Consider the following 24,830-nt stretch of genomic DNA (forward strand, 5'->3'; position numbering starts at 1 on the left):
CCATCTGGAGCTCCTACTCCTCTCTTGTAGGGGTGCTCGGTGCCTCTGTAATCTGGTCATTGCTTGTGCACAGATTTAGGCCTTTAGTTGTGTGGATATGAATTGGGCTGGTGAGGAGCCAGCAGGCTGGCATGTATTCCAGTCCTCCATTCTCTCTGTATGCAGGCACCTTCTTTTTAAAAGTCGTAAAATGCTGCTTTCTTTTTCTTTTCTTTTTTCTTTTCTTTTCTTTTCTTCTCTTTTTTTCTTTCCTTCTTTTTTTTTTAATTTTTTTGTCTCTTTTCTTAAAAAGACAGAGCTTTAAAGTTGTTTTGTTTTGGGGGAGAATCGGTGCCTCTACCCAGAAAGTTGTCTCAGGTTAGATTGGGCACCATATATAGAAGCTAGGTCTGGTCCTTCCTCCTAGCTCCATGTTCCTATGTTCCTAGGAATAAGACTCAGACTCAAAATATATTTACAAATACCTAGGCTATATAACTAGGCTCTACTCTGGTTAGATACTAACTTAACCCATTTATTTTAATCTACATCCTGCCACCTACATGTGCTGGGGTAACATGTGTCCCTTGCATCACATCTTCCCGGGCAAATCTCCCATGCCAGTCTCCAGGGGCTTGTACTATCCCAGAATCCTTTTGTTTAACAGATGTCCCACCTTCTATTCTACCCTTTCCTAAAGGCCATAGGTTTTTTTAATTGACTGGTAATATATCCATTCAATGCACAAAATATTCTATCTACACTGAATGTGATTTCTTTAGCTTCTTCTTTGATCATAGCTACTAACAAACTACAACCAACCTCCCTAAATAACCAGCAACCATGTGACACACCTTTCAGGGCCCTAGCACTTATATACCCTCTGAAAAGTTCCCAGAATTCCAAATGTCACACAAAGAAATTATCTAGCTGCTTCTGCTAGGGCACAAGGCCAATCATAGTTAGCTGTTATAGACAATCTGAAGGAGCCCCATATCCCCACCCCGGGATTAAAACAAAAACACCTTATATTTTTGTGTTTTTAAAAGAAACCAAAACTCCCAAATTGTCACTCCATAGTTAGAGTAAGATACTAGAGGGAATAATTTCTTTGACCTTATAGAGAGGATCAAACAGTTTTTGTTTCTATCAAAGATTATACTGGGAAACATTAGCTATTCCTTTCAGTTTTAAAAGTCGAAACCTGAGAACCAGAAAATCTTTTGTTAATTTCCAAATATTAATGACAGTATAGTTGTGTGTTTCTGATGCAGTACAAAAGAAAAAGAAATGAACTAAAGGCAGAGGCAGGTGGAAGAGGGCACAAGAGAGAGGACAAGGGACAGACAATTCTCTAGAGATGTTAGCCCTAGAAAATGAACTTACATCAATCTGCTACACACAGAGCAAGACACGAGTGTGATCACAGCACAGGCTCTTCTCCAGTGAAATTCCAAGCTTCCGGCCTTTTGTGACTTCATCAGTTAAGGTTCTTGAAGTCATTTGGTATTTCCATAGTAAAGGAAAGCCAGGACTTCACTGACTAGAGAGCAGAGTTCTACATTTATAGAAGTGGTACGAAAATGGGGAAGGGGTGGATGGATGGATGATGAAATTAAGTCAAGGAGGAGAGTTTTGCCTATACACATCATACACTGAGACTGCCACATTGAGAGTTTGTAGGAAATAGGGGTTGTTGAATAGGGTAGAAATGAGAGTGGTTAAAACGCATTCATATTGATACAACATTGTCAACATTATTTTAAAAACCTTACCAACGTGTGTACACAGGCTGTGACATACTGTTTTGACTGGTCCATTAATCATACCATCAAACCTTTCCTCCCAAAGGGAAAGACAAAAGAGGAGGGAGAGATAAACTATGAGAGAAAAGGTGACATTTACAAGGACCTTGTGACATGTTTAAAGGACAAATCTCCAGTATTTTTAAAGAATATGTCTAAGCAGGTATGTTCTGATCATCCTTTTATGTTGCTTGATTATAACTTTTTGTAGCCTTTCCCTCTTTCCATCACTCTAAATTCAAATTGCACATCTGCTAAGCAGTAAAGTCACATTCGTTCTTCTACCTCTAACCTCTGGTGAACTCTAATATATATTGTTCTATTAATTTACCTGTTCTAGATGTTTCTTATCAGTAGACTCATAGGATCCACTTAATATCTGTGCCTATGTGAGAGGAATAATATTATGCGGTTTATTTGGTTTATTTCACTTAGCATGTTGTCTCAGGTTTATCTGTCATGTTTAGATTTAATTTCTTTTCATGGCTTCATTTGCTTGCATTGGCACTCATGCTATACTGTTCTTGTTTCATTTCCCATCACTTTGGTAAAATATCCCCAACAAAAGCGACTTAGGGGAGAAAGAGCTCATTTTAGCTCACAGTTCCATGTTACAGTCTATCCCTGCAGGGAAGACAGCAGTACTGAAACAGATGGTCACGTGCACAGTCACGTGTACAGTCAAGAGCAGAGAGAAAATACAGGCATTCTTTCAGTGTATATCTGGCTTTCTCCACTCTCACACAGTTCAGGATCTCCTGCTTAGGAAATGTTGCCCCCCCCACACTGCAGATCTTCCCACATCCATTCATGAACTCAAGATAATCTCCCACAGACAAGCCAACTGGCCACCCTGATCTAGACAATATCTCATGTGGACTCTCTTCCCAGGTGACTTTAGATGTGTCAAGTTGACAATTAAAACCAACCAGTTCACACGCATCATTATGTATTAAATTGTCCTTTTTCTTTCACCTGTGAACACCAGTCTACAAAAAACCATTTGAGTTTGTACTAGTTTGTGCGGCCACCTGGAAGTGGACTTTGAGGTTACATGGTAATTCTATGTTATTCTTGGAGGGGATACCAGACTTTTCCAAAGTAGCTGTAGCACTTTAGATTCCAACAGCAATGTATAAGGAGTCCGTTTTGTCCTTACCCTCTCCAACTTGTATTATGTTTTCTGAAGGAATCTGAGTGAGTTGCTGGTAGGCCTCTGAGATCTAGTGTGTTTATCACACCCTACTACGTCCTGTGCGGCATTCTGAAATCATTTATCTTTCAAATATTGTACACATCTTTAAAATTTAAGGTTTCTTATGGAATGATTTTAATTAATTAACTTGGTTCTTTGACAGTTTCCTACACAGATGTAGAGCGTTTTGTTTCCTTTCTCCGCACTGCCTTGTGTTTCCCACCTAGTGATAGTTATACAATACCATCTCTCACCGAAGTACAGTTCCCTCTCCCATTTTGACATTTTTGTTTATTTTGCGGCCTACTGATTCTAACTTTCCACATGGCCACAGACTTGGAACTGTCTGTTGGAGCTTGATTGGCTCACTGTTTGGAGTACAACTGAAGAAAATGACTGCCCTTCTGTCTCCTCTTCTGTAGGGTTCTCTGACCTCTGAGGGGAGGGACTTGATAAAGACGTCTCATTTAGAGCCGTGTGTTCCAAGATATCTCTCTCTCTTTCTCTCTCTCTCTCTCTCTCTCTCTCTCTCTCTCTCTCTCTCTCTCTCTCTCTCATATGAAATCTGGCTGTGGGTTTCTGATTTTGTTATCTTTGCTGAGAGAGGAAGGCTCTCTAATGATGGCAGAATCAGGTACCAAACTGTGAGTATAGCAGAATACCATTAGGAGTAATTTTATTGTTACCCTTTTATTTTAGACTAGTAGTATTTAGTTTTACCCTAGGTCTCTGGGCTACTTAGTGTCTGGTTCTTAGTGACTCAAGCAGTGACAGGTGTGGATTTCATCTCATGAAATGATGTCAAATTGCACATCAGTTGGTTATGTATTGGTCACTCTCATGAGGTTTGTGCCCCCAATACCCTGACAGATTTTTCAGACAGGACAGATCAAAGGTTTTATGGTTTGTTGGTGTTTGGGTTTCTCTTTAGGTAGCATGCAGAATACTTTTCCATGTCAAAGATACTACATCACGGGGCTGAAGGCTCTGTAGCTCAATCTCTGTGTTTAATGAGTTGTGAAGGTGTTGTCCTCAGCAGTGGGGCCTTGCTCTTAGTTTATGGAGAGAAACCTATTGTCTTGGCAACAGCCTTGGTTGTTTGGGGATTTACATGGGACTCTTGACCAACTACTCAATTAGATGAAGCCCAGTTCTGGTACTGGAAGCTTTGTTTGGTAACAAGAGATGGCCAGTTAGAATTCCATCTCTCTCATTTGCAGACTTCATAAGGATTGTCTTCATATATTATAGGAAATTTCCACTGCTCTAGGTTTCATTCTACCCCTCAAATGATCTTTAGTTCTAGCTGTCTCACCCTTCATTCCTTCCCTCAATCTCATCTCTCCTGCCCCTTCCTATCTAATCATCCTGATCTCGTCCCTCCCACTCCTTTTCGCCTATAAAATCTATTCCATCCCCCCTCCCAGGGAGATCCATATGTCTCACCTAATCCCTTCCTCTATGCCTAACCTCTCTGAGTGTATGGATTGTAGGTTGATTTTCATTTATTTTATAGATACTATCCAGATATAAGTGAATAAGACCTTATTTATCATTCTGGGCCCAGATTACCTCACTCAGGATGATTTCTAGTAGTTCTATCCATTTTCTTGAAAATTCTACATCATTTTTTAAAGAGCTGATTAATGCTCCATTGTGAAAATGTACTACATTTTCTTTATCCAATTATCGAAAAGGGAATCAATGTTGTTTCCAATAGCTGGCTATTGTGAATAGAGCAGCATGGAAATTGGTTGAACAAGTGTCTCTGTAGTAGGATGAAGAGTCCTTTGAGTGTATGCCTGAGAGTGGTATAGTTGGATCTTAAGGTAGATTGATTTTCATTCTAATGAAGAACTGCCACACTGATTTCCATAGTGGCTGTACAAGCTTGTAGCCTCATCAGTAATAGATAAGTGTTTCCCTTACTCAACATCTCACAAGCATAAGCTGTCAGTTGTTTTATTGATCTTATTTGTTCTGACAGGTTGCTTTTTTTGTTTCTAAAAGGTGATAAGTTATATATATGGTCTATGTACGCTGCCATAGAGCTGAGTTCAGAAACTTCACATTACTCTTTGCTTGACTCTAAGTAAGGTCTTGGTCTTGAAGTTGCCCTTATCCAAATTGAGTTGCTAAGTCACAGCAGGTAGATGCCTATGAGAGTCAGCTGGCTTTATCCAGTCCTTAGCTTCAAATGGTACTGAGTATCTCAGAGGTGATGTCACTGTAACCATTACTCTTTTTTTTTTAATAAAGGAGATTAGATTTACTGAAGAGCAACAGAAGGAGAATCAGATTGATGAGAAACCCAAGACAGAAGATGGACACTCATCTGTAGCTGGCTCAGAGAAGAGTAAAATTGAAAGGATTAACTTTGGGAAAAGTCATATAACCAAGAGATTGGAGCCAAGCTTAAACTGGAGAGCAACTGTTGATTACAAAGAGTAGGTATTTGTTTATATGAGCTTTCTGATGCATTTTAATCACTACATATTTGCCTATTTTTCCCCTGGAATTGTATGTCATGTTAAAAATACAGTGTGTATTCCTCTGTCTTCCCTGTTTGATTCCCTTTTCCTCTCTTACATATCCCAAATGGAAAAACATAGTGAAAAGAGTGCTTGTGCTTAGACCACTGATGGAAATAAAACACTGGTTACTTTTGTATAGTAGGTTAAGTAAGAGTAAGCTATGTGAGGCAAAAATGATGCTAAAATACACTGAGAAACAACAATATTAACATGTAATGGTAGGGAGAAGGTTATGATCACACTGACATGGAGTTCATCAGGAAAACTTTTGTAACAATAATGTAAGCAGGATTTAATACTGTAAGAAGGATGGAGTCTCAACAATGTTATCAGATCTATGTAAAGTGGATATGGGGATATTAATCAGGGTTGCTATTGCTGTGATGAGACACCATGACCAAAAGAGACTTGGGGAGGAAAGGGTTTATTTCACTCACACTTCCAGATAATAGTTCATTGTCAAAAGCAGTAAATGCAGGAATTCACATAGGTTAGGACCTTGGATGCAAGAGCTGATGCAGAAGACATGAAGGGATGCTGCTTACTGGATTGCTCAGCCTGCTCTCTTACAGAACCCAGGGCCACCATCCCAGGTGTGGTCCCACCCTCAGCTGAGCCCTTCCTCATCAATCCTAATTAAGAAAATGCCCTACAGGCTTGCCTTTCTACAGCCCCGTCTCATGGAGATAGTTTCTCAATTGATGTTCCCTCCTCTCTGATGACTTTAGTTTGTGTCAAGTTGAAATAAAATTATCCAGTGGACATACTAAACATAAGAAATATAGTAAGTAAAGATTAAGAATTATTGCTACTCAAAGGCTGAGAAGATGGCTCAACCAAAAAATTGTTTGCCTTTGCAAGCATGGAAAACCTGACTTTAATTCACAGAACTCAAAAGCAAAAACAAAACAGAGCAAATGTAGTGGTGTGTGCTTGTAATTCCACTGCTGGGGAAATGCAGCTGAGTGGATCCTTGGAATTTGCTGGCCAGCCAGCTTAGTCTACTTGCTGAATTCTAGGCCAGCAAGAGACCCTGTTTCAAATAAAAGGTGACAGTGCTTGGGGAACAGTGTTTGTGTGTGTGTGTGTGTGTGTGTGTGTGTGTATAAAATGTTTGTCCTCCGGCCTCAAAATACACGTGCACACACATGTTCACCTATATATAAGGAATATGCATATATATGTAGATGCATCCCCTGCCCTCTCTCTCTCTCACACGCACATTCACATATGCACATGTACATACAATGTGCATATGTGAGTGTGTGTATGTGTGTGTGTCATTGCTTCTCAAATTTGGGGGCTGTCAATTCCTAGAGTAAATTAGTCATGTTTCCATTACTTTAACAAAAAGCCCAAGTTATTTAACTTACAAAGAAGAAATAGTCAATTATGGGTCATGATCTACCAGCATAACACACTAAAGCTCAGTTTTGTTATATATTTCTTTAGCCACAAAAGCTCTGCAAAGGATAGCCAAGAGGAAAAACAAGGAAAATTGGAAAAGTCATCATCATCCGCTTCCCCGAGCCGTACACAGTTGCTTCGGTAAGTTTCAATTGGTATGGCCATGTCCTTATGGCCACCCACATAGAACATCCAATCACCATGCTGGTTAAAGGTCTCCTTAACTCTATACCAGGGACCAAGGGTACTGATGGTTACTAGTGATGCCAGTAAAAATGAGAGCGATGGACTGCTTCAAGTATATTCTAGGATGCACTTCTAATATAATTGTGTGCATCAGAGGTAGGGCTTTCTATGTACTAAGAAAAGAAATACATCTAAGACACAAAGTGGAGAACCCAGTGGAGTGTGCACTCCCAGCTCATCTTAGCTCTCATGTCCTAACAAAGTTGTGACGTGTCTGTTTCTCTGTTTACAGATGACTTTTCCAATTCTATAGAGACATATATAATTCCCAATGAAAAATTTAACACAAGGCTGGATACGAGTGAGCATTGGGTGTATTTTTCAGTTTAACAACAACAACAACCAAATAGTGTGATGGGTTGGCCATTAGTGTTGGAGGGGTTCCTAGTGGTGATAGGAGGAAGGGAAGAGACGCACACAGAAATATGTGCACACTCAGTCTAACACAGCCCTTAAGACCCTGACTGCACGGATGCTAGTTTACTTTTTCATTCAGTAAAATACGTTTATTCAATGTGTTTTAAGAAATTTTGAAGCTTTTTTATTTCAAAATAATAATAGACTCAGGGAAACCTGCAAAGGCAGTGCTCTCAGTATCCTCCACCCAGCTTCCTTCAGTAACAACACTGTACAATCACAGCACCAGGACATGTCCGTGCTTCAGTGAGTGAGTCATTTACCTGTGCATGGTGTGGTAAATTCACTCCGTACTATAATGAACACAGCAGTCAGAACACAGAACTTCCCCACACATGGGTTCCCTCTTGTTACCCCTCATAGTCACATAGTTTCATCTCTAAGTCCAGCCGACCATTTCTCTGTTCTCCAGGGTACTAATCAGTATTTAAGACTTAAATGATCTTTCAAACCGTTTGCTGCTTATCGCTACTATTTTCTCTCTTTTCCTACATGTCTGTGGATTGATTAAGCATTTTTCAAGGTGTCTGTAGTCTTTCTGAGTGCATCTCTTTGTATAGCTCTGCATTGCCTCTGCTCCAGGTGGGTTTATGTGTATGACTGCATACATGCATGCATGCATGTGTGTGTGATGAACACTATTTGCTAATGTTGTCTTTTAGCAGATGTGTAGAAATCTTGTTTTTCTTCCGAGGCTCCCAAGGCATTGATGTCATCTGCTGCTTGAGTGTGGGTTGTTGTATTATTGTTACAGCCCTGCTCACTCTGTAGGTAACACTGAGGACTTTGTGTTACTGTTTTCAGTAAGGGTGGCGAGAAGGTTGAGGAGACTGCCAGTGAGAGCTCCTCAGAGAGTGAGGAGGATGAGGAGCCTCCGGACCACCGCCAGGAAGCCAATGCAGACCTCCCTTCAGAATACTGGCAGATTCAGAAGCTGGTGAAATATTTAAAGGTAAGAAAAACCTTTACACTGTTTAGTGGAAATTCTTTTCTAAACACAGGGCATGCCTCTTAAGGAAGAGCAGTGTGCAGTGTGGTTGTCATTTGCATATACAAAGCAGAATGTCAGTATTCTGAGCAGTCAAGCTTAGACCTTGTAAAGTGCGTCCTGACTGGTACCCAGTTCCCTCTCTCTCTCTCTCTCTCTCTCTCTCTCTCTCTCTCTCTCTCTCTCTCTCTCTCTCTCTCTGTGTGTGTGTGTGTGTGTGTGTGTGTGTGTGAGAGAGAGAGAGAGAGAGAGACAGGGTTCAGGGGATAGGAATTATTGTGGTCAATAGCATGTATTGACTTAATTTGTGTATTTCATGATTTTCATTTAGTGTAGTAGAAAGAACATGGAGCTTTCCTTAACCTGGATCACTGGTTAGTAGGTGGCTATTGAAGAGTTGCTGCTTGAGCCTCAACATAAGCAATGAAGTAGATGAAATACCTGTACCGCAGGACTTTTCAAGATTGAGAACCTCATTTGAAATATGTATCATAGCATCTCACATAGTAGGAGCTTAAGATATGGCTCACTGCCATGTCTCTCTCTAGTCAGAAGATACATGAAAATACCTTACATGATGACTAGCCCATAAGGGAATATAAATATTTGAATGGAGGAAGGGACAAGGAAAATGTGCTGTCACAGCCCAAATTAACATTCCTTGCTGCTCTGGTAAAGCCTTCTTTAAAGCTGAAGTCCAAAACTATGGGTGAAAAAAATGAGACAAAATGTTTTGACTACCTCATATTTTCTTCTTTTCCATATCTTTGGCCAGATTGGCCAAGGATATTGCTATTTAAAGGATATTGCCTCATCACCTCAAGGCAGCATGTAAAACAGCTTTTTGTGCATGATTTTAAGAATCTGACAAAGGCCCTCTGAATGGATGGTCTTGCAGGTGTGAGAGAGCTGAGGAAAACTGCAAGGACAACAAGTTCCCTCCTCTGAGGGGCATTCCTTTGGGGAAAACTGTCAGAATTAAAAAAAAATTTCTGAATCTCAAATCTCCAGAAAAATTAGTGAAGACATTGTGAAATGTGTTTTAATTCTCTTTTGGAAATTCTGGTTCTCAGTCTCCTCTGATGGGAATCATGGTGATGTCACTGGTTAGAGGGAATTCATTTAACAGGAAGTGTACAATGCTCTGAGAGTCAAGGCAGGCGTTTCCAGGCACTGGGGATGGGAATCATGGTGATATCACTGGTTAGAAGGAATTCATTTAACAATACAGTGCTCTGACAGTCAAGGCAGGTGTTTCTAGGCATTGCGGCAGGTCCATGTCAGAACAGTAGCAACCACAGTCTGAGTAGCTTTTCTGTGTCTGTTTTTGTGTTTCAATATGTGTCTATTACTAACATGACTCATTCTTGCAAAAACAAGTACTGATTGGCTGGAGTGATGGATAGGTCAGTAAAGGGCTTGTTGTGTAAGACTGAGTTTAGATTCTCAGAACCTATAACAAATGCTAGACACAGTCATACAGATCTGTCACATGAGGCAGGGTTAGAGACAGGCCAACCTCAGGACCTTGTTAACCAATCAGTGAGCTCCAGATCCAGTGACTGACCCTTTCTCAAAAGGTGGAGGCCAAGGGAGAAAAAACAATAAGTAATGCTACTCAGCTCAAAAACCTATAACTGCAAAATCTACTGGCCTGTCAAGATGACCCCAGTGGAGCGCTAATGGCATATTTTACTTGGAGCTAAGAAATAGCAGTATAATTGTACTTAGGAAACTGGGAAATAGGAAGGAACTCATGCCAGGTACTATAAACCTATCAACTACCAGTGGCTGGCATGGCCATAGACCCTAGAGGAGAATCTACTACTGACATTTATAATTTCTAACTACTTTAAATACTGACTCTTATACATACAGATAAGTCTAGTTCTTGATTCTAACCATAGAAACTTCGTTTTTGAAGCAGAGATCCACAACTGTTCATAATACAGACACAAGTGACCACTGGGTACCCATTCCCTCTAGTTACATCTACAGTGCAACTCCTACATCTAAGGCTTAGGGAAAATTGTGGAAGATGGGACAGAAAGATTGTAAGAGCCAGAAGATCAGGGCACCTGCAGTGAAATAACGTGTCATAGGTATGAAATGGACTTTGTATCCATGAAAGCTAAACAATATGGTTGCTTAAACAAGACCTGCATAGCAACAGCACCCACCCTCGCCCCTAGATGAGGAACTGCAGGCAGTCAATGGCTATGAAAAGAGGAAGAATTTGTTTTCTTCAGGGTCACACACCTTATTATTCACTTATTCAGTTCCAATGAGATCAGTGCTAAACACATGTATATATGTGCAACACTAGATGGACTAGTTGGTTATGTACATGTAACAACAGTTTGAGAAGGGGTCTTTAATCTGAGATGAAGTAGATCATGGGAGATGTTAGAGGTGGGAAGAGGAGGGGTCGAAATAATGTAAAAGCTGTACTCAGATATGAAATTCTCAAAAAGTTACAGAATAAGTGGACATACGATACTGTTGTTGGGATGTCAACTCTTAGCCTCCACACATATACACAAATACTACACAAAAAAGAAATAGGTTATATATAAAAGTAGCAGTAATTTTATATACCCAGTATGCTATAAATAAAATCTGTTACTGGGGATTCAAAAAATAAGAAATTTTAGAGTCAAAATAAATGCTTGCATTTGGAATTTGGATCTGTGTTTCCTGTTTTAACTGTGATTCTCTGTACCCTTATCAGCCTTTCTAGGAGACAGGAAGGTCACATTATTTGGATTACTCAAGGAATATTTGTTGTCATTTATCGTTGTCTACTTATAGTATTGTATACTCCATGTTAAATTTGTTCTTTATGAGTACATCATCAAAAGAAATGCAAAGAGAGGGAGTGTTGAAGCCTGTTCTGCCCTGAAATGAGTAAACTAGAGCCTAATGAGCAAAATTAATCTAAAATATAATTACGCGAATCAAGTTTTAATGGCTAATTCAAATTAAGGTCAGCAGATAAAATATTTTTATTATTTTTATCTGACTATACTCAAAGCTGTGCTAGTCAAAATATCAGGATACTACTATAAGAACAGACACAGCGACCAAAGCAATAGAATAGAACCAGGCATTAGAGATGCTGAAGAGTAGCTCTCCACAATTGATGGCTTTCAGAGGAGGTATGGGAGGGAAGGACTCAGATATATTTAAGGGGCAGGCTACTAAGATCATGCGCCAGTGGACACAGCTTTTGTTTTATTATCATTCTCTCTCTCTCCCTCCCTCCCTCCCTCCCCCCCTCCCCCCCCCCCTCCCTCTCCCTCTCTCTCTCTCTCTCTCTCTCTCTCTCTCTCTCTCTCTCTCCTACTTTTCAGGGGAAGGTCACAAGTCAGGGTGAACATGGAAGGACTGGGAAGGAATTGTGATTTGGGTTCATGATATGAAACTCCAAGAGAACCAATAGAAATGTTTTTAAAATACAATGTATTGGAGAAACTGAAGATATAGAACAGATGGATGAAATTTGAGGGGCTGTATACTCAGTAGAGAGAGCTTGCTGCACAAGTGTAAGGGCTGCAGTTCGGGTCTCTAATGCCTATGTAAGTACCTGTAAGTACCTGGGCTGCGTAGAACCTGCCTGTAACCCCAGAGCATGGGAGGAAATGACAGAATCCCCAGAGCAAGCCGGGTAGACTACTTGTGGGAATGACTGTGGAAGATACCTTACATCATCCTGTTCCAGGAACCCAGTTATCATAGCCTCCACCAGCAAGTAGAGGATCCCAGCTTTCTCTGCTTAGGTTTGTGATGCGAAACTAGAACTTTCTACATCAGTCTCATAGGGGAACATGGACATCTCAACCCTACTAAGACCTAGTCCTCTCCTGAACAATGTAAATGTATGCACAGAAAGAGCAAAGGTGACTTGAACAAAGAAGAAAGAATAAATGAATAGGTCTAGCCAACAAAATCCTCCAGTGTGCACAGCAATACAAACATAAAAAAAAACAAATAAACAAACAAGAAAGGCAATGAGACTCCTCCAAAAGTATTCATCCCATATTAATGACAGCTAATGTAAGTGACCTGGAAGATCTTCCAGAGAAAGAATTCAAAAGAATGTTTGTAAGCATGCTCAAACAGCTCAAAGACAACATGCACATATTAGTAGAAAGCATAAATAATGAGGTGAAAAAGATCAGAAAATCAATCCAAGATATGAAAATAGAGGTTAATCAAAAGAATTTCTGAAACTGAAATGATGTTGGAAATGAAAAATAGTAAGCCTAATAAAAACTTTAGTAGAAAGCCTCAGGACAGTAGGTCACATAGGAAACAGATTCACGGCTGGAAGGCATAGTAGAGGAATTTGATCACTCAGTGAAAGTCAATGAGAAATTAGTAAAAAAGTGAACAGAAGCTAGGAGAGCTCCACGGCACCATAGCAGAGCTAATTTTCAGATGCCAAGCATGTAATGAAAAGAATACTATAGGGGAGACATGGAGAACATTTTCAATATTATCATGGAAAAGGAAAAAAATCCCCGAATCTAGAGAGATACCCAGCTACATACTAGAGACCTACAGATTTACAAATAGACAGGGCCAGAAAAGAAACTCTCAATGATATATTACAGTTAAAAAAGTAAAAACACAGAATAAAGGGCGTTGAAAACTGCAAGAGAGAAACATCAAGTCACTTAGAAAGGCAGTCCCATAAGAATAACACCTGATTTGACAGAACTGTCAAAGCCACAGGGCCTGGAACAATGTATTTCAAGTTCTGAAGAACCACAATTTCCAAATTAAGACTATTATACTTAGCAAAAATATATATTGAAATTGAAAGAGAAAAACTTTTCATGATAAAATGCTGGTGAGGTGAAAGCTGTTGCAGCCACTTGGGAAATCAATGTGGAAGTTCTTGAGAAAGCTATAAGTAGATGAGCATACCAGCCCTACTCCTGGGCATACTCCCAAAGGACTCTTGTGATGGCTATTCTTGGTTGTCAATTTAACTATATCTGGAATGAACTACAATCCAGAAATGGATTGTACACCTGTAACCTGAATCTTGAGGCTGGAAGACAATATGCCTTTGATCCAGATCATGAGGCTGGAAGACACAGGCTTTTGATCCAGATCTTGAGATGGGATGATACAGGCTCTTAATATGGATCAATACATAACTTTAACCCAGATTTTGAGGCACACGTTTAATCTGCACCATACCTTCTCCTGGAGGCCTACATAAGAACAATGGAAAAAGGAAGGATTTCTTCTTCTGTACCTGCTTGCACTTAATTGCCAGCACATCTGGAGAACCTACTTCTTCAGGATTCTGGCTTATACAAAAGACCAGCTGAAACACCTAGCCTTGAGGGACCGAGCAACTACTAGATTCTTGGACTTCCGTTCACTGGCCACTGTTGGGTCAGTTGGACTGCAGACTGTAAGTCATTCCAATAAATTCCCCATATATATATAAAATATATAATAAATACATAATAAATAATAAATAACATAATATATAAAATATAATGTGATTACATATATATATATATATATATATATATATATATATATATTCATTCCATAACTGTGACTAACACAAACTCTATATCCTACTGTGGAGATACTTACTCCTCCAATCTTTGCTTCTGTATTCATACCAACTTGAAAATGGACAGCCTCTGTATATCCATCAATTGATAAATGAATAATAAAAATATGGCACATATGCAACAAAATATTATTTGGATTAAGAAAAATGAAATTATGAAATTTTCAGGTAAATGGATGAAACTAGAAATAGTCCTTCTGAGCGAGGGGATGTAGAGCCAGAAAGACCGATGCTGCATGTTCTCTCTCATATCTGGATATTAGCTTTGAGTCTTTAGACATATGTGTGTAAATTGGAGTACTCATAGAAGACAGTAAACTAATAAGGAGACATAGGGGGATTTTCTTGGAATGGGAATGACATTAAGGTGACTTGAGGACTTGACCAGAAAATGGAATAATGGAGAATGAAGGGTTAAATGAGGTAGGAGAGGGCAAAGCAGGAAAAGGCAGAGGAAGGAGTACAGGAGAAATAAGTATCCATATGGAAGTTTTCTACTATAGAAAGAAAACCTTCCATTTCCTATGGTGTATACAAATGTAAGAAGAATTTAAATGGAATTAGCCTATGATGGGGAGAAATGTCCCATGCATTGTAACACCACAGTACAAGTTGTGGATTATTTCTTTTCAAGGTATTGGCCAGTTAGGTCCCATGAGCACCCCTCCTCAAATATTACACCCTATTTCCATTCTCGTGGTTACTGTAGAACTTGATGATAAAGACTGTATTACTGAAGATACTGTATGTTTGAGTCATAGAACATAGAGAATTGAAGCTGACTGATCTGCAAGCTTCATCCCTACTGGCTAACTTTTAGAGTTTTGAAGCTTTGTATGCATGTTACCAGGGAAGAAAAATCAATAGTCTTTCCAGATATGAACCCTGTGAGCTGTGATAATGGCTGGCCAGGCAAGATGTGCCACTGGCTCAATAATGGCATGAACAGTACAGGAATAACTAACTGCATTCGAATTGGATTTAAGACCTTCTCCACAAGAGGAAACTTATGCCTACTGCCGATGACTGGATCAAAAACCCGTGGTTGGTAGTTCATAAGCACTAAGCATGACCCAATACGATTATTCTGATAAATGAATATATTCATCAGAGAAGCTTCTTTATGCAGCAAATTGTGGTTAAATGAAACAGACACACAACTGTTTGATGCACAGAATAATTTATTGTAGAGTGCCCATTTCTGTATTGGAAATCTGTATCATACCTCCACTGAACAAAGCTCAATGGTGATCAGCAAAGATTGGGGGTAAAGATAATAGGGCCAGAAGTAGTGGATTACTGCAGTGAAACAATATTTGTCAGACATGACAGGACTGTTGAACAGGTAAGCTCACAGCACCTGGGACTTCCTGCACAAGATCAAGCCAAAAAAAAAAAAAAAAAAGAATCCCTTTGTGACTAGGGAAGGGCTTCACGAAGATCTATGCCACCAACTGGGAATTCATGGCTTCTAAGAAGAATCAGTTTTTTTTTCAGGAATGTGTCTGTCTCCTAAGAGGCTACCTATGCTCTAATGTATGGTCCTGCCTCAATGCACATAACCACTGCATACAATGTGTGGACTCAGTGTTTTGTTGTTGTTTGAGAAGAAATTGAGGGAGAATGGTGGTGAATTGGACATGAAGGAATGGGAAAGTTGATCAAAATGCATTCCAGGCATATATGAAATTCTCAAACAACAAAAAGACACCCTATATTAACTTCTAGTCTCCACATTCATGTTCACATGTACATATACAAATGCACATATCCAGGTTCATGTGATCAAGACCATGCAAATATACCACATATACATACATATCCAAAAGATACAAAGAGGTTGGACTCTTTACACCATATACAAAATAACTGCGAATGGAACACCTGAAATTATAGAACTATTAGAAGAAAATCTATTTTATTAGATAATAATCTGGGCAAAATTTTCTTTAACATGACTTTAAGAACACAAGTATGAACAGAAAACAAATGGAAGGAGGGGTAGGAAGGATTGAAGGAGCCAGAGAGGTCAAGGGCACCGCAAGAAAACCTACAGAATCAATTAATCTGGGTCCATAGGGGCCCACAGAAACTGAAATGCCGAACAGAAATGGACCTAGTTTCTCTGCATACATTTATATCAGTTGTGCATCTTGGTCTTCATATGGGACTCCTAATATGGTCTGTCTCTGACTCTGCTGCCTGCCTTTGAGTCTCTTTTCCCTAACTGGGCCACCTTGTCTAGACTCAATAGGAAAAGATGTGCCTAGTCCTACTGCAACTTGCTATGTCAAGGCAACTTGATATGAAAGGCCTTCCTTTTCTGGGGAGAAAGGGAGGATTGAAGGATGGAGGGAGGGAACGAAAGTTAGAGGAAGGGGCTGGGAGGAAAATGGGAAGGGAAACTGAAATTCGGATAAAAGTAAATCAATTAATTAAAGAAAATTAAATTAAAGAAAAGCAAATGGAATCGAGTCAAATTAAATGAATACAAAGGCAACATAAAAGTGAGATGATATTCCATAACTTGGGAGGAAAATGTGTGCAAACCGTGTATCTAATGAGGGATTAATCCCCAAAATATATAAAGAACTCAATTCAATTTCAAGGAAAATAATCCACTTAAGAGACACATGACCTAATCAGGCATTTCTTTGAGGTGAGCCTAAATAATGGTTAAGACACATAAAAAAATGCCTATTATCACTATGTATCAGAGAGATGAAAATCATAGCTATGAGACAACCCCTTTTACCTGCTTGAGTGACTGTTGTCAGAGAGTTAAAAGACAATGCACACTGGAGAAGGTGTGGAGAAAAGGAAAACCTTCACATGGTTGGTGGACTAATACAGCTATTGCAGAAAAAAGGAGATTCTCAGGTAGCTGAAAAATAGAATTGCAGCTTGACCATTCTGCTCTAGGGCAAATATAATGGCTAATCTTGGTTGTCACCTTGACACACCTTGGAAGAGTGGAACCTCAAATGAAGAACTGCTTCTATTGCATTGGCCTGTGAGTATGTCTGAGGGACAGTTCCTTGATTGTTAATTGATTCACAAGAACCCAGCTTACTAGGGCATGTGGGCCTGGACTATATAAGAAGGAAGCAGAATATGAACCCAGAGGCAAGGCAGCAGACAGTGTTCTTCTATTATTATGGTTCTTATGACTTAAAAATTCGTAATGAGAGAATTCATAAATGGGAATAAAATATTAAGGAAAATATAGAATACTTTATGATTTGATGAATTTCTGGGAATTTCTACAAATATCATTTTTTTAAAAATTGCCAATCTTGAAGATTCTTGTTTGTTGGGTGTTTGAAAGCGCTAGTGGATCACAGGTGAATGTGTGCACAGCACAGGATACATTCCCAGGATCGTGCCAGGTCCTTGACCCAGACAAAGAGCTGTTCAAGCCCTCTTTTCTTTGGTCAATGGAGAATGGAGTCTCAGTAGGTAGCATAGATTGGTCTTGTACTTATGACTATCCTGCTTGTACCTTCTGAGTGCTGGAATTCCAGGCTTAAGTCACGTGCCTGATACCTTTTCTTAACTCTTAGTCTATCAGCCAGGGAAAAAAATTGTCATCAGTGAATGCTCCCAAGTCTAAAGTTTTGAGTATAACAGGCCATTCAGGTTCAGACATGACCTTTGGAAAAAGAGTAGGAGAATCTTGATGTTTTCCAAGAGTCCTTTGTATTTTTTTTTTTTGCAAAAAAAAAAAAAAGAAAAAGCAGAGTCAGATAAGCAGAACCATGAGAACAACCAAGAGGCAGAACAATGAGGTAGGCAAAAGCATGGATGTTGGAAAGATAACAGTGGGCTTCTACTTACCAGCTCAGCAGCTTCTGGTTGGCTGGCATACTTTTGTCAACTTCAGTTTCAACTACCAGTTTCACTGGTAAAGAAGGGAAAAGTGTCCACATGTCAGTATCATGGCGGATACTAAATGCAACACACCACCTCTGGAGTGCTTGGCATGGAGTCTTCAGTGCTGGCTGTGATAACTATTTCTATGGTGTATGATTATGACCATAGAAGTTGCATAATGTGGAGTATTGCTTGCCTAGGTGGCCCTCAAATTTTGCTTTAAAATTTCTAGCAAAACAATAAAAAAAGGAAAATACAGTGAGTTAATATAGTGAAGGATAGACTTACAATAATTAAATAAAAAGTAGCCAGTTGCCAATAATTCTGGGAAAATTTTGGCCCTTAGGGTGAAATGGGAAGGCACAGGGCAAGGGAGCACATAGTATGACTCCCAGATGACACCCTGCTGGGACCATGGCGAAGAGTCTCCTAATAGCCTGGTTATAGAATGCTATCTTGAGTTATTCAGCTTCTTAGGATAAATCCACATAGCATTGGAGCCAAAAGGGGATGTGCTGTTTCTGTCCCAGAACAGCTAAGGAAAACATTTATTGATGAAGTGCTACTTAGGCTCACACAAGTTATTCATCAGGAAATCGTGTGCAAATGTGATACCTTTGGCCAGACACTAAATTGCTTGGAATTCTTATAGCTCCCACAGGTAAATCTCTTAACATAGCCAATAAAAGGGAAAGTAGATCTACAAATTATTTCTAGGGTTTTTTTTTTTGACACAGGTAGCTGTTTTATATAGAGACACAAAAGGATATTAAAAAGTCTCTGAAATGCAAAATTGAATGTCTCTAGGTAATATCAAAATAAATACATCTGACATTTTAATTTATAAAATGATGGCTCCAATGTAAGCTTACACTAGCAGAGAAATGGTAATGTTGACTTGATTTTCAGTCACTGTTTTCCAAGGATAGAATGTCTGTGATAATGAAAAAAATCGATGAGCTCATTAATATTGAAACAAGTCAATGAACTGTAGCTTATTATTTATCCAGCACTATGAGCTCAGATCTTGGCACATAAGAAAAGGGAGTTGATAACCAATTATTTGGCCTTAACCTACATTTATTTCAACTTGCAAAAGTTCTCTCTCTCTCTCTCTCTCTCTCTCTCTCTCTCTCTCTCTCTATCTCTATCTCTATCTCTATCTCTATCTCTGTCTCTCTCTTTCTTTTGAGATTTTAGAACATTTTTTTTTACAAAAAAAATTAAGGAATATGCCGCATTTTTTCCACTCATCAACCTTCCAACTTCTTTTTCCTTCCTGGCTGATTCGTCCACATACAATTCTCCCACCCAATAATCAAGTCAACCATGCTTGGCTCCTGAGTTCCTGCACATACAGGGTGGGATGGTCGCAGACTGTACACTAATCTAAATGCAGTACCATACTCTTTTTCAGCCCTGCTTCCTGATAAGTATGTTCTGTCTTCTTCTGCCATGATGGTTCACCTTGTCCAACTTTTTAACTGCTGCTTCAATAGAGGGGTCTTATTTAATTCATGTCTCTATCTGCAGGGTATGTTGCTAAGGATCACAGGTTTGACCCTTGAACTTCTGCCTAAATGATGGTGCAAAGGAGGTTGAGGCTACTGGTGTAGCACATCTGTCCATCCTCTCAGCCCATTCACGGGAGCTCATCTTGTTTCCCAGGCAGAGCCCTCAGTGGATGACTGTCCTCACTCTGCTGTCTCCCTCTTTTTAGCTCCCTTTCTCCTTAGAGATACGCTTTTACCTTTGCATCTGTTCTCATAAGACAGAAACCACTTCCTCCACTGGCCAGGAGTACTTTAAAATCTTTCAAGAAAAAGATTTTTTTTTTTTGCTATAATTAGAGGCTACAGTTTGCTAACATCTGTGCTCTACATTTTTTTCTGTATCCCTAGCATCACTGAAATGCTATTTGATTCACTTCTAAATATGGTATATGAGGGGAAAACCTGAAATATCAGAAGCATCCATTTAGAAAAGAGGGTTTATCATTCACAAGAGTAGTTATTAAGTTGATACAGATGGATAATTTCCGATGCAGGCCAGGTGGGGAATAGGAAGGTAGAAATACACAGGTTTGCCTTGGAAACGCTAATGTAGAAAGAGTGGCCTTAAAGGGAGAAAGACGGAGTTAGGCCAAGGGTAAAATTCTGTAAGAATCCGTTTCTATGTGGACTATCCCCAGAATTTGGCTCTGAATTGAAGAGAAAAACCAAGGTGGTGGAGTTACCTCCAGGGTGTGCTGGGTGACAGTGGACAAGGTGCTGTTACAGGCGTGGCTGGCTCTCTGGTAGTTTTGAGGGGCTTCTGAGCATCTGGGATGACGTCTCTCTCACCTGTTGGTGTTTATTGGGGCTGTTGCCTGGGGAGAGCATGTCTGTGTCACTCTGGCCTCAGCTCTAAGCTCAGTGATGTTAAGACACATTGTTGGAGATACTGAAGCACTGTGCTCAGAAGGTCTGACCCTTGCCTGCTTATACAATAACAGAGGAACACAAAGTGGATTCTCCATTTCTCCAGATGTCCCCCTTCCCTGCAGAATTCTGCTAGGAGAGTGGGCAGGATGATGACAAAAGCATTAGTTTAGAAAGATGTATCCAGTAGCAAGCAGAGGAAAAAAGGAGCAGAGGAAAAGATCAGGCCAGTGGCAAGGGGAGGAGAGAAGCATTGGAGGAGAGAGAATCAGCATCCTACACAGGAGGACCACTCTCCATCGACAGATTCATAAAATACCCATGTACATTTCATTTCACACGATCCATGGACCATGGCAGTTACTCTTCTGTTCTGTTCAGTATCCACAAGTTTAGAATTTAAGAGCATGAAAATTAAAGGTGCCTGGAAGTCCCCTAGATTACTGTGGAGGGGGCCTGACTTCAGAGTGACATTCCTATCAGAAAAGCCACTAGGCTGACACTTCAAAGGAGACATGCAGGGCTCTCTGAAAAGGAGTTCTTGGCAATACATGTGTTTCCGGTTGAAATCTCTGTTGACAATGCTTTACTGGGACCCTGTTCCTACACACACACACACACACACACACACACACACACACACACACACTGCTAACTGGTTCTGAGTGGTAATTGGGAGTTAAATGCTTTTCTTTTTTCATTGTAGGAATTCGATGTACTTTGCAATCAATTACACTTAATTAAATTCCATTCCCATTACTTGTGTCTTAGGTTTGGAGTGGCAGAAGGTTTGATCCCTGTTTCATTGGTGGAAAAGCTGAGAAATCCTTTTGCTGCAGGCCACACAGAAGGTGGCTGTGGCTGGGATCACATCCAGCTTCTATCTTTACTGCCTGTTGCCTGGTGATTCTGTCTCACTGTCAAGAAACCTAGGACCCAGGAGGCTTGTAGACATTGCTTCACCATCTTCTCTCTCATTTGCATAGCTTCATCTGAGTGAGAGGCCAAGAAGGAGCCTCTTATAATGGGACTTGGTATTCATTTTTGGAAGGTAGCCTTGGTGTGTTCTTTAACTAGGTTTTTAAGGGAGCGAGAACAATGGTGGTACAGTTAAAAGGGGCAGTTTGAAAATGGAAAGCTGTGGGTCACTATTCATGTACCCAGCAAACTATAGCTGCTAGAAGAGTGTTGCTTTCCAGAGTAATATTTTTAAGATTATGCATGATATCTCACTCATGTGGGTTACATTTTAAAAAACTCAGTACCCAGAGACAACGTTAGTAGAAAGTCTTATGTGTCTTTAAAAATGCATACATGCGTGCAAGAAGCACAGTGTAAATATACAGAACAACTGGCTGGAGTCAATTCTATCCTTCCACTCTCTGAGGCCTAGAGTTCAAAATGATGTCACCAGGACTCAGAGTTTTTTTATGGTTTTGTTGTTTGTTTTGTTTTGTTCACAGAAGATGTGGTGAAGGTAGGAGCGCATGCCTCCCCAACGGTGACTCTGCATTCCACATGAGTGAACAATAACATTTTCAGTTTTCAAGGTTTCATCCCTCCTTGCCCTTTTGTCTGTCGTAAATCTGAGGGGAAAGCAGAATAATGAGGTGATCTTTGTAATGCAGAGCTACTGACTCAGAACCACTGAAACCACTGGGAATAATCGTCATATCACCACATCAACCAAACTACTAAAAGTGGCAATGTGAAAAATCTTCAGCTGGGCACAGGGCCATATGCTTACAGCGTCAGGGACTCACTCTGTTCCAGGGACTGGAGAGTAGTGAGGGCAACATGACAAGACCCCATGTCAAAAACCATGATCAAAATGACACATACACATGTGTGTGTGCACATGCACACACACACACACACACACACACACACACACACACGATCCTACAGGTGTTTGAGCATGCTGCTTAGGATGCTCAAGGCTCTGGCATCTCCAGCACCTTTATGTTACAGACACTTCTATAGTATATACACTTTATATCTATGTATAAATAGATCTGCCATAGTCGTTAGTAGATACTGTGTATTTGCAGGAAAATAGGAGCATTGAGTCCCTTCCTGGGCCACTAGTCTTTGAGGTTTGTGCTAGCAAGGCTGTGGCTGCTTTCCCAGCCTTGGGTGGGGGTGTGGTTGTCTGCTGTGGCCTGCCAATGTTTCTGCAGTACTCAGAACCACAGCAGCATATGTAGGTTATATACATATGCATATACATATACACATGCACATGCAGACACACACACACACACACACACACACACACACACACACATACATTCCCTCTTTGGTTTAAGCTCTTAAGAATTATAGATATAGTAATTTAGTGTAAGTTCACTATGAAAATTCAAGCTGAGTAAATGAAGGCTTCTTTACAGATATTTCATAATTTGTACAAATAAAGTCATGCATTATTATTATTATTTATTATCATTTGCTTTCTGAGACCAGATCTTACTCATTAGACCAGAGTGACTTGAAACTCAATATTAACTTGGGCTGTCTGTGAACTAATAGCAATGCTGCTGCCTCTGTCTTTTGAGTGCTGACATTATAGGTGCAAAACAACCATCATGCTCAGCTTACATTTTTCTTCTTTAATATTGTGCTTTGGTTTGCCCTTAATTACTATATATTTAATTGCAGACAGACATTAATTTGTTTAGCAGTTTCTGTGGTGGTAATGTCTGAGTTTTACTCTGGTTATACTTCGACTATCTGAATGCATCCTTTAGATACATGCACTATTTCTGTGGGATGGATTCTTTAAAAGACAGTGTGGGAATGAATAGAGAATACAAATTCCTAGTAGCTCTAAGGTGGAGTTGTTTAATGTGTGTAAGTGCTCACTTACGTAAGATGTGACTACATTTCTGTCATGGATACTGATGCACACCTATAATACCAGCACTCAGAATGCTGAGGCAGAGACTGAGTTCAAGGTCAGCCTGAGTTACATAACGAGTTCAAGGGACCAACCTGTACTATAAAGGTAAACACGGTATGGTGGTTAAACTCAACTGTCAAATGAATGAGATTTGAAATCACTGGGGTGTGGGGGTGGGGCAGGCCCCTGAGCATGCCTGTAGAGGATGACGTTGATTAAAGGGGGGCGATTTCTTGTGGGTCGCTCCATTCTCTAGACTGGGACTCTGGACTGATGAAGGCAAGAGTGACCTGAGCACATACATTGCTTTCTCTGTCTTCTGATTGCAGGCGTGATGTGACCAGCTGCTCCAAGCTGTCACCTTGTGGTCTGTACCATTTGACTGGAGCATAAACCTCTTAGCCTTAAATTACTTCTATTAGGGTAGCTTATGGCAGCTACAGAAAAGAAATTGAGATACTCTCTTTAAAAGGAATCTGTACAATATTCCTGCACTCAAAGAATTCAAGAGGCCCGGGCTAGGGAGATCAATCAGTCAATAAAGTACTTGTCTCACAAGTGTGAAGATCCAAGATTGGATCCCTGGAATCTACCCCTGGCACCCACATAAATCATCAAATTGTGTATGTTAAATATGTGCAAATGTTTGCATGTCACGTTATGCTCCAAAAGTTTTATTTCTGTGAGTGTACATGTTCCATGGATGTGTTCCCAATGGTGTGTGCACATGTATGTGTGAAGGCTTGCATGTGTGCAGGGCCAGAAGTCAACAGTTGTTCATCTTCCCATTCATTTTTTGGTGACAGGATCTCTCTTTCACCCAGAAGCTCACTGATTTCAGTAGAGTTGCTAGCCAATGAGCTCGAAGGTTCCCATTGTCTCCCCTGGTCCCGGTGTGGAGGTTGCAGGCTTCACACATGCTTTTTCAATGGGTTCTGGGACAGGTTCAGGTCTTCGTGTTTGTGCAAAAGGTACTTCACTGACAGAGCCACCTCCCCAGAGCCAATAAAGTTATTTTAAGAAGGGAAGAAGTGCCCCTAAAGTATGAGAAGGCTTAACTATTTTTCTTTTAATTGGAACTAGCGGTGGAATTAGGTTTAGTTTGCAGAAAAGAAAATCTGTTAGCTCCTTGCAGTAAGCTTATATCAGCATTTTACAGTGTAACTAATGTTTTCTACTCCTGATGCAGAATTAAATCATCTAGGGGTGTTAAAATGAAAACCAACAAACAGCAGCCCTGAGGCCTAGGGGCTGATCATGTGGATTTGCCTGAATTGGTCTGAGATGGAGTCAGGATACTGAAAGTCTTTAAAAATATTCCCAGAACAATGAGGTCCTTCATCAGGGGTTAAAAATCTATTGCTACAAGTTCTCATGAATTTCCTGGGTTCTTTATTTCAGCCAGTTTTCCTTGGGCTTACATATTGCTGGCCCGTAAGAAGGCTGCCAATTGCTGTCATTTGTC

At 40.1% G+C, this 24,830-nt stretch overlaps 1 protein-coding gene across 1 annotated transcript in view; it reads left to right on the plus strand.

Moving 5' to 3' along the window:
- Positions 1 to 24,830, plus strand: part of Armc4 (armadillo repeat containing 4) — a 159,810-nt gene that overhangs the window by 13,929 nt on the left and 121,051 nt on the right. The window contains exons 8-11 of the mRNA XM_028763922.1: positions 1,831 to 1,947; positions 5,239 to 5,426; positions 6,966 to 7,061; positions 8,388 to 8,535. Of these exons, the coding sequence (XP_028619755.1) occupies positions 1,831 to 1,947; positions 5,239 to 5,426; positions 6,966 to 7,061; positions 8,388 to 8,535 (549 nt within the window). The remainder of the gene's footprint in view (positions 1 to 1,830; positions 1,948 to 5,238; positions 5,427 to 6,965; positions 7,062 to 8,387; positions 8,536 to 24,830) is intronic.

Source organism: Grammomys surdaster, unplaced genomic scaffold (assembly GCF_004785775.1).
Source record: "Grammomys surdaster isolate TR1022 unplaced genomic scaffold, NIH_TR_1.0 140, whole genome shotgun sequence".
In the NCBI taxonomy this organism is placed as follows: Eukaryota; Metazoa; Chordata; class Mammalia; order Rodentia; family Muridae; genus Grammomys; species Grammomys surdaster.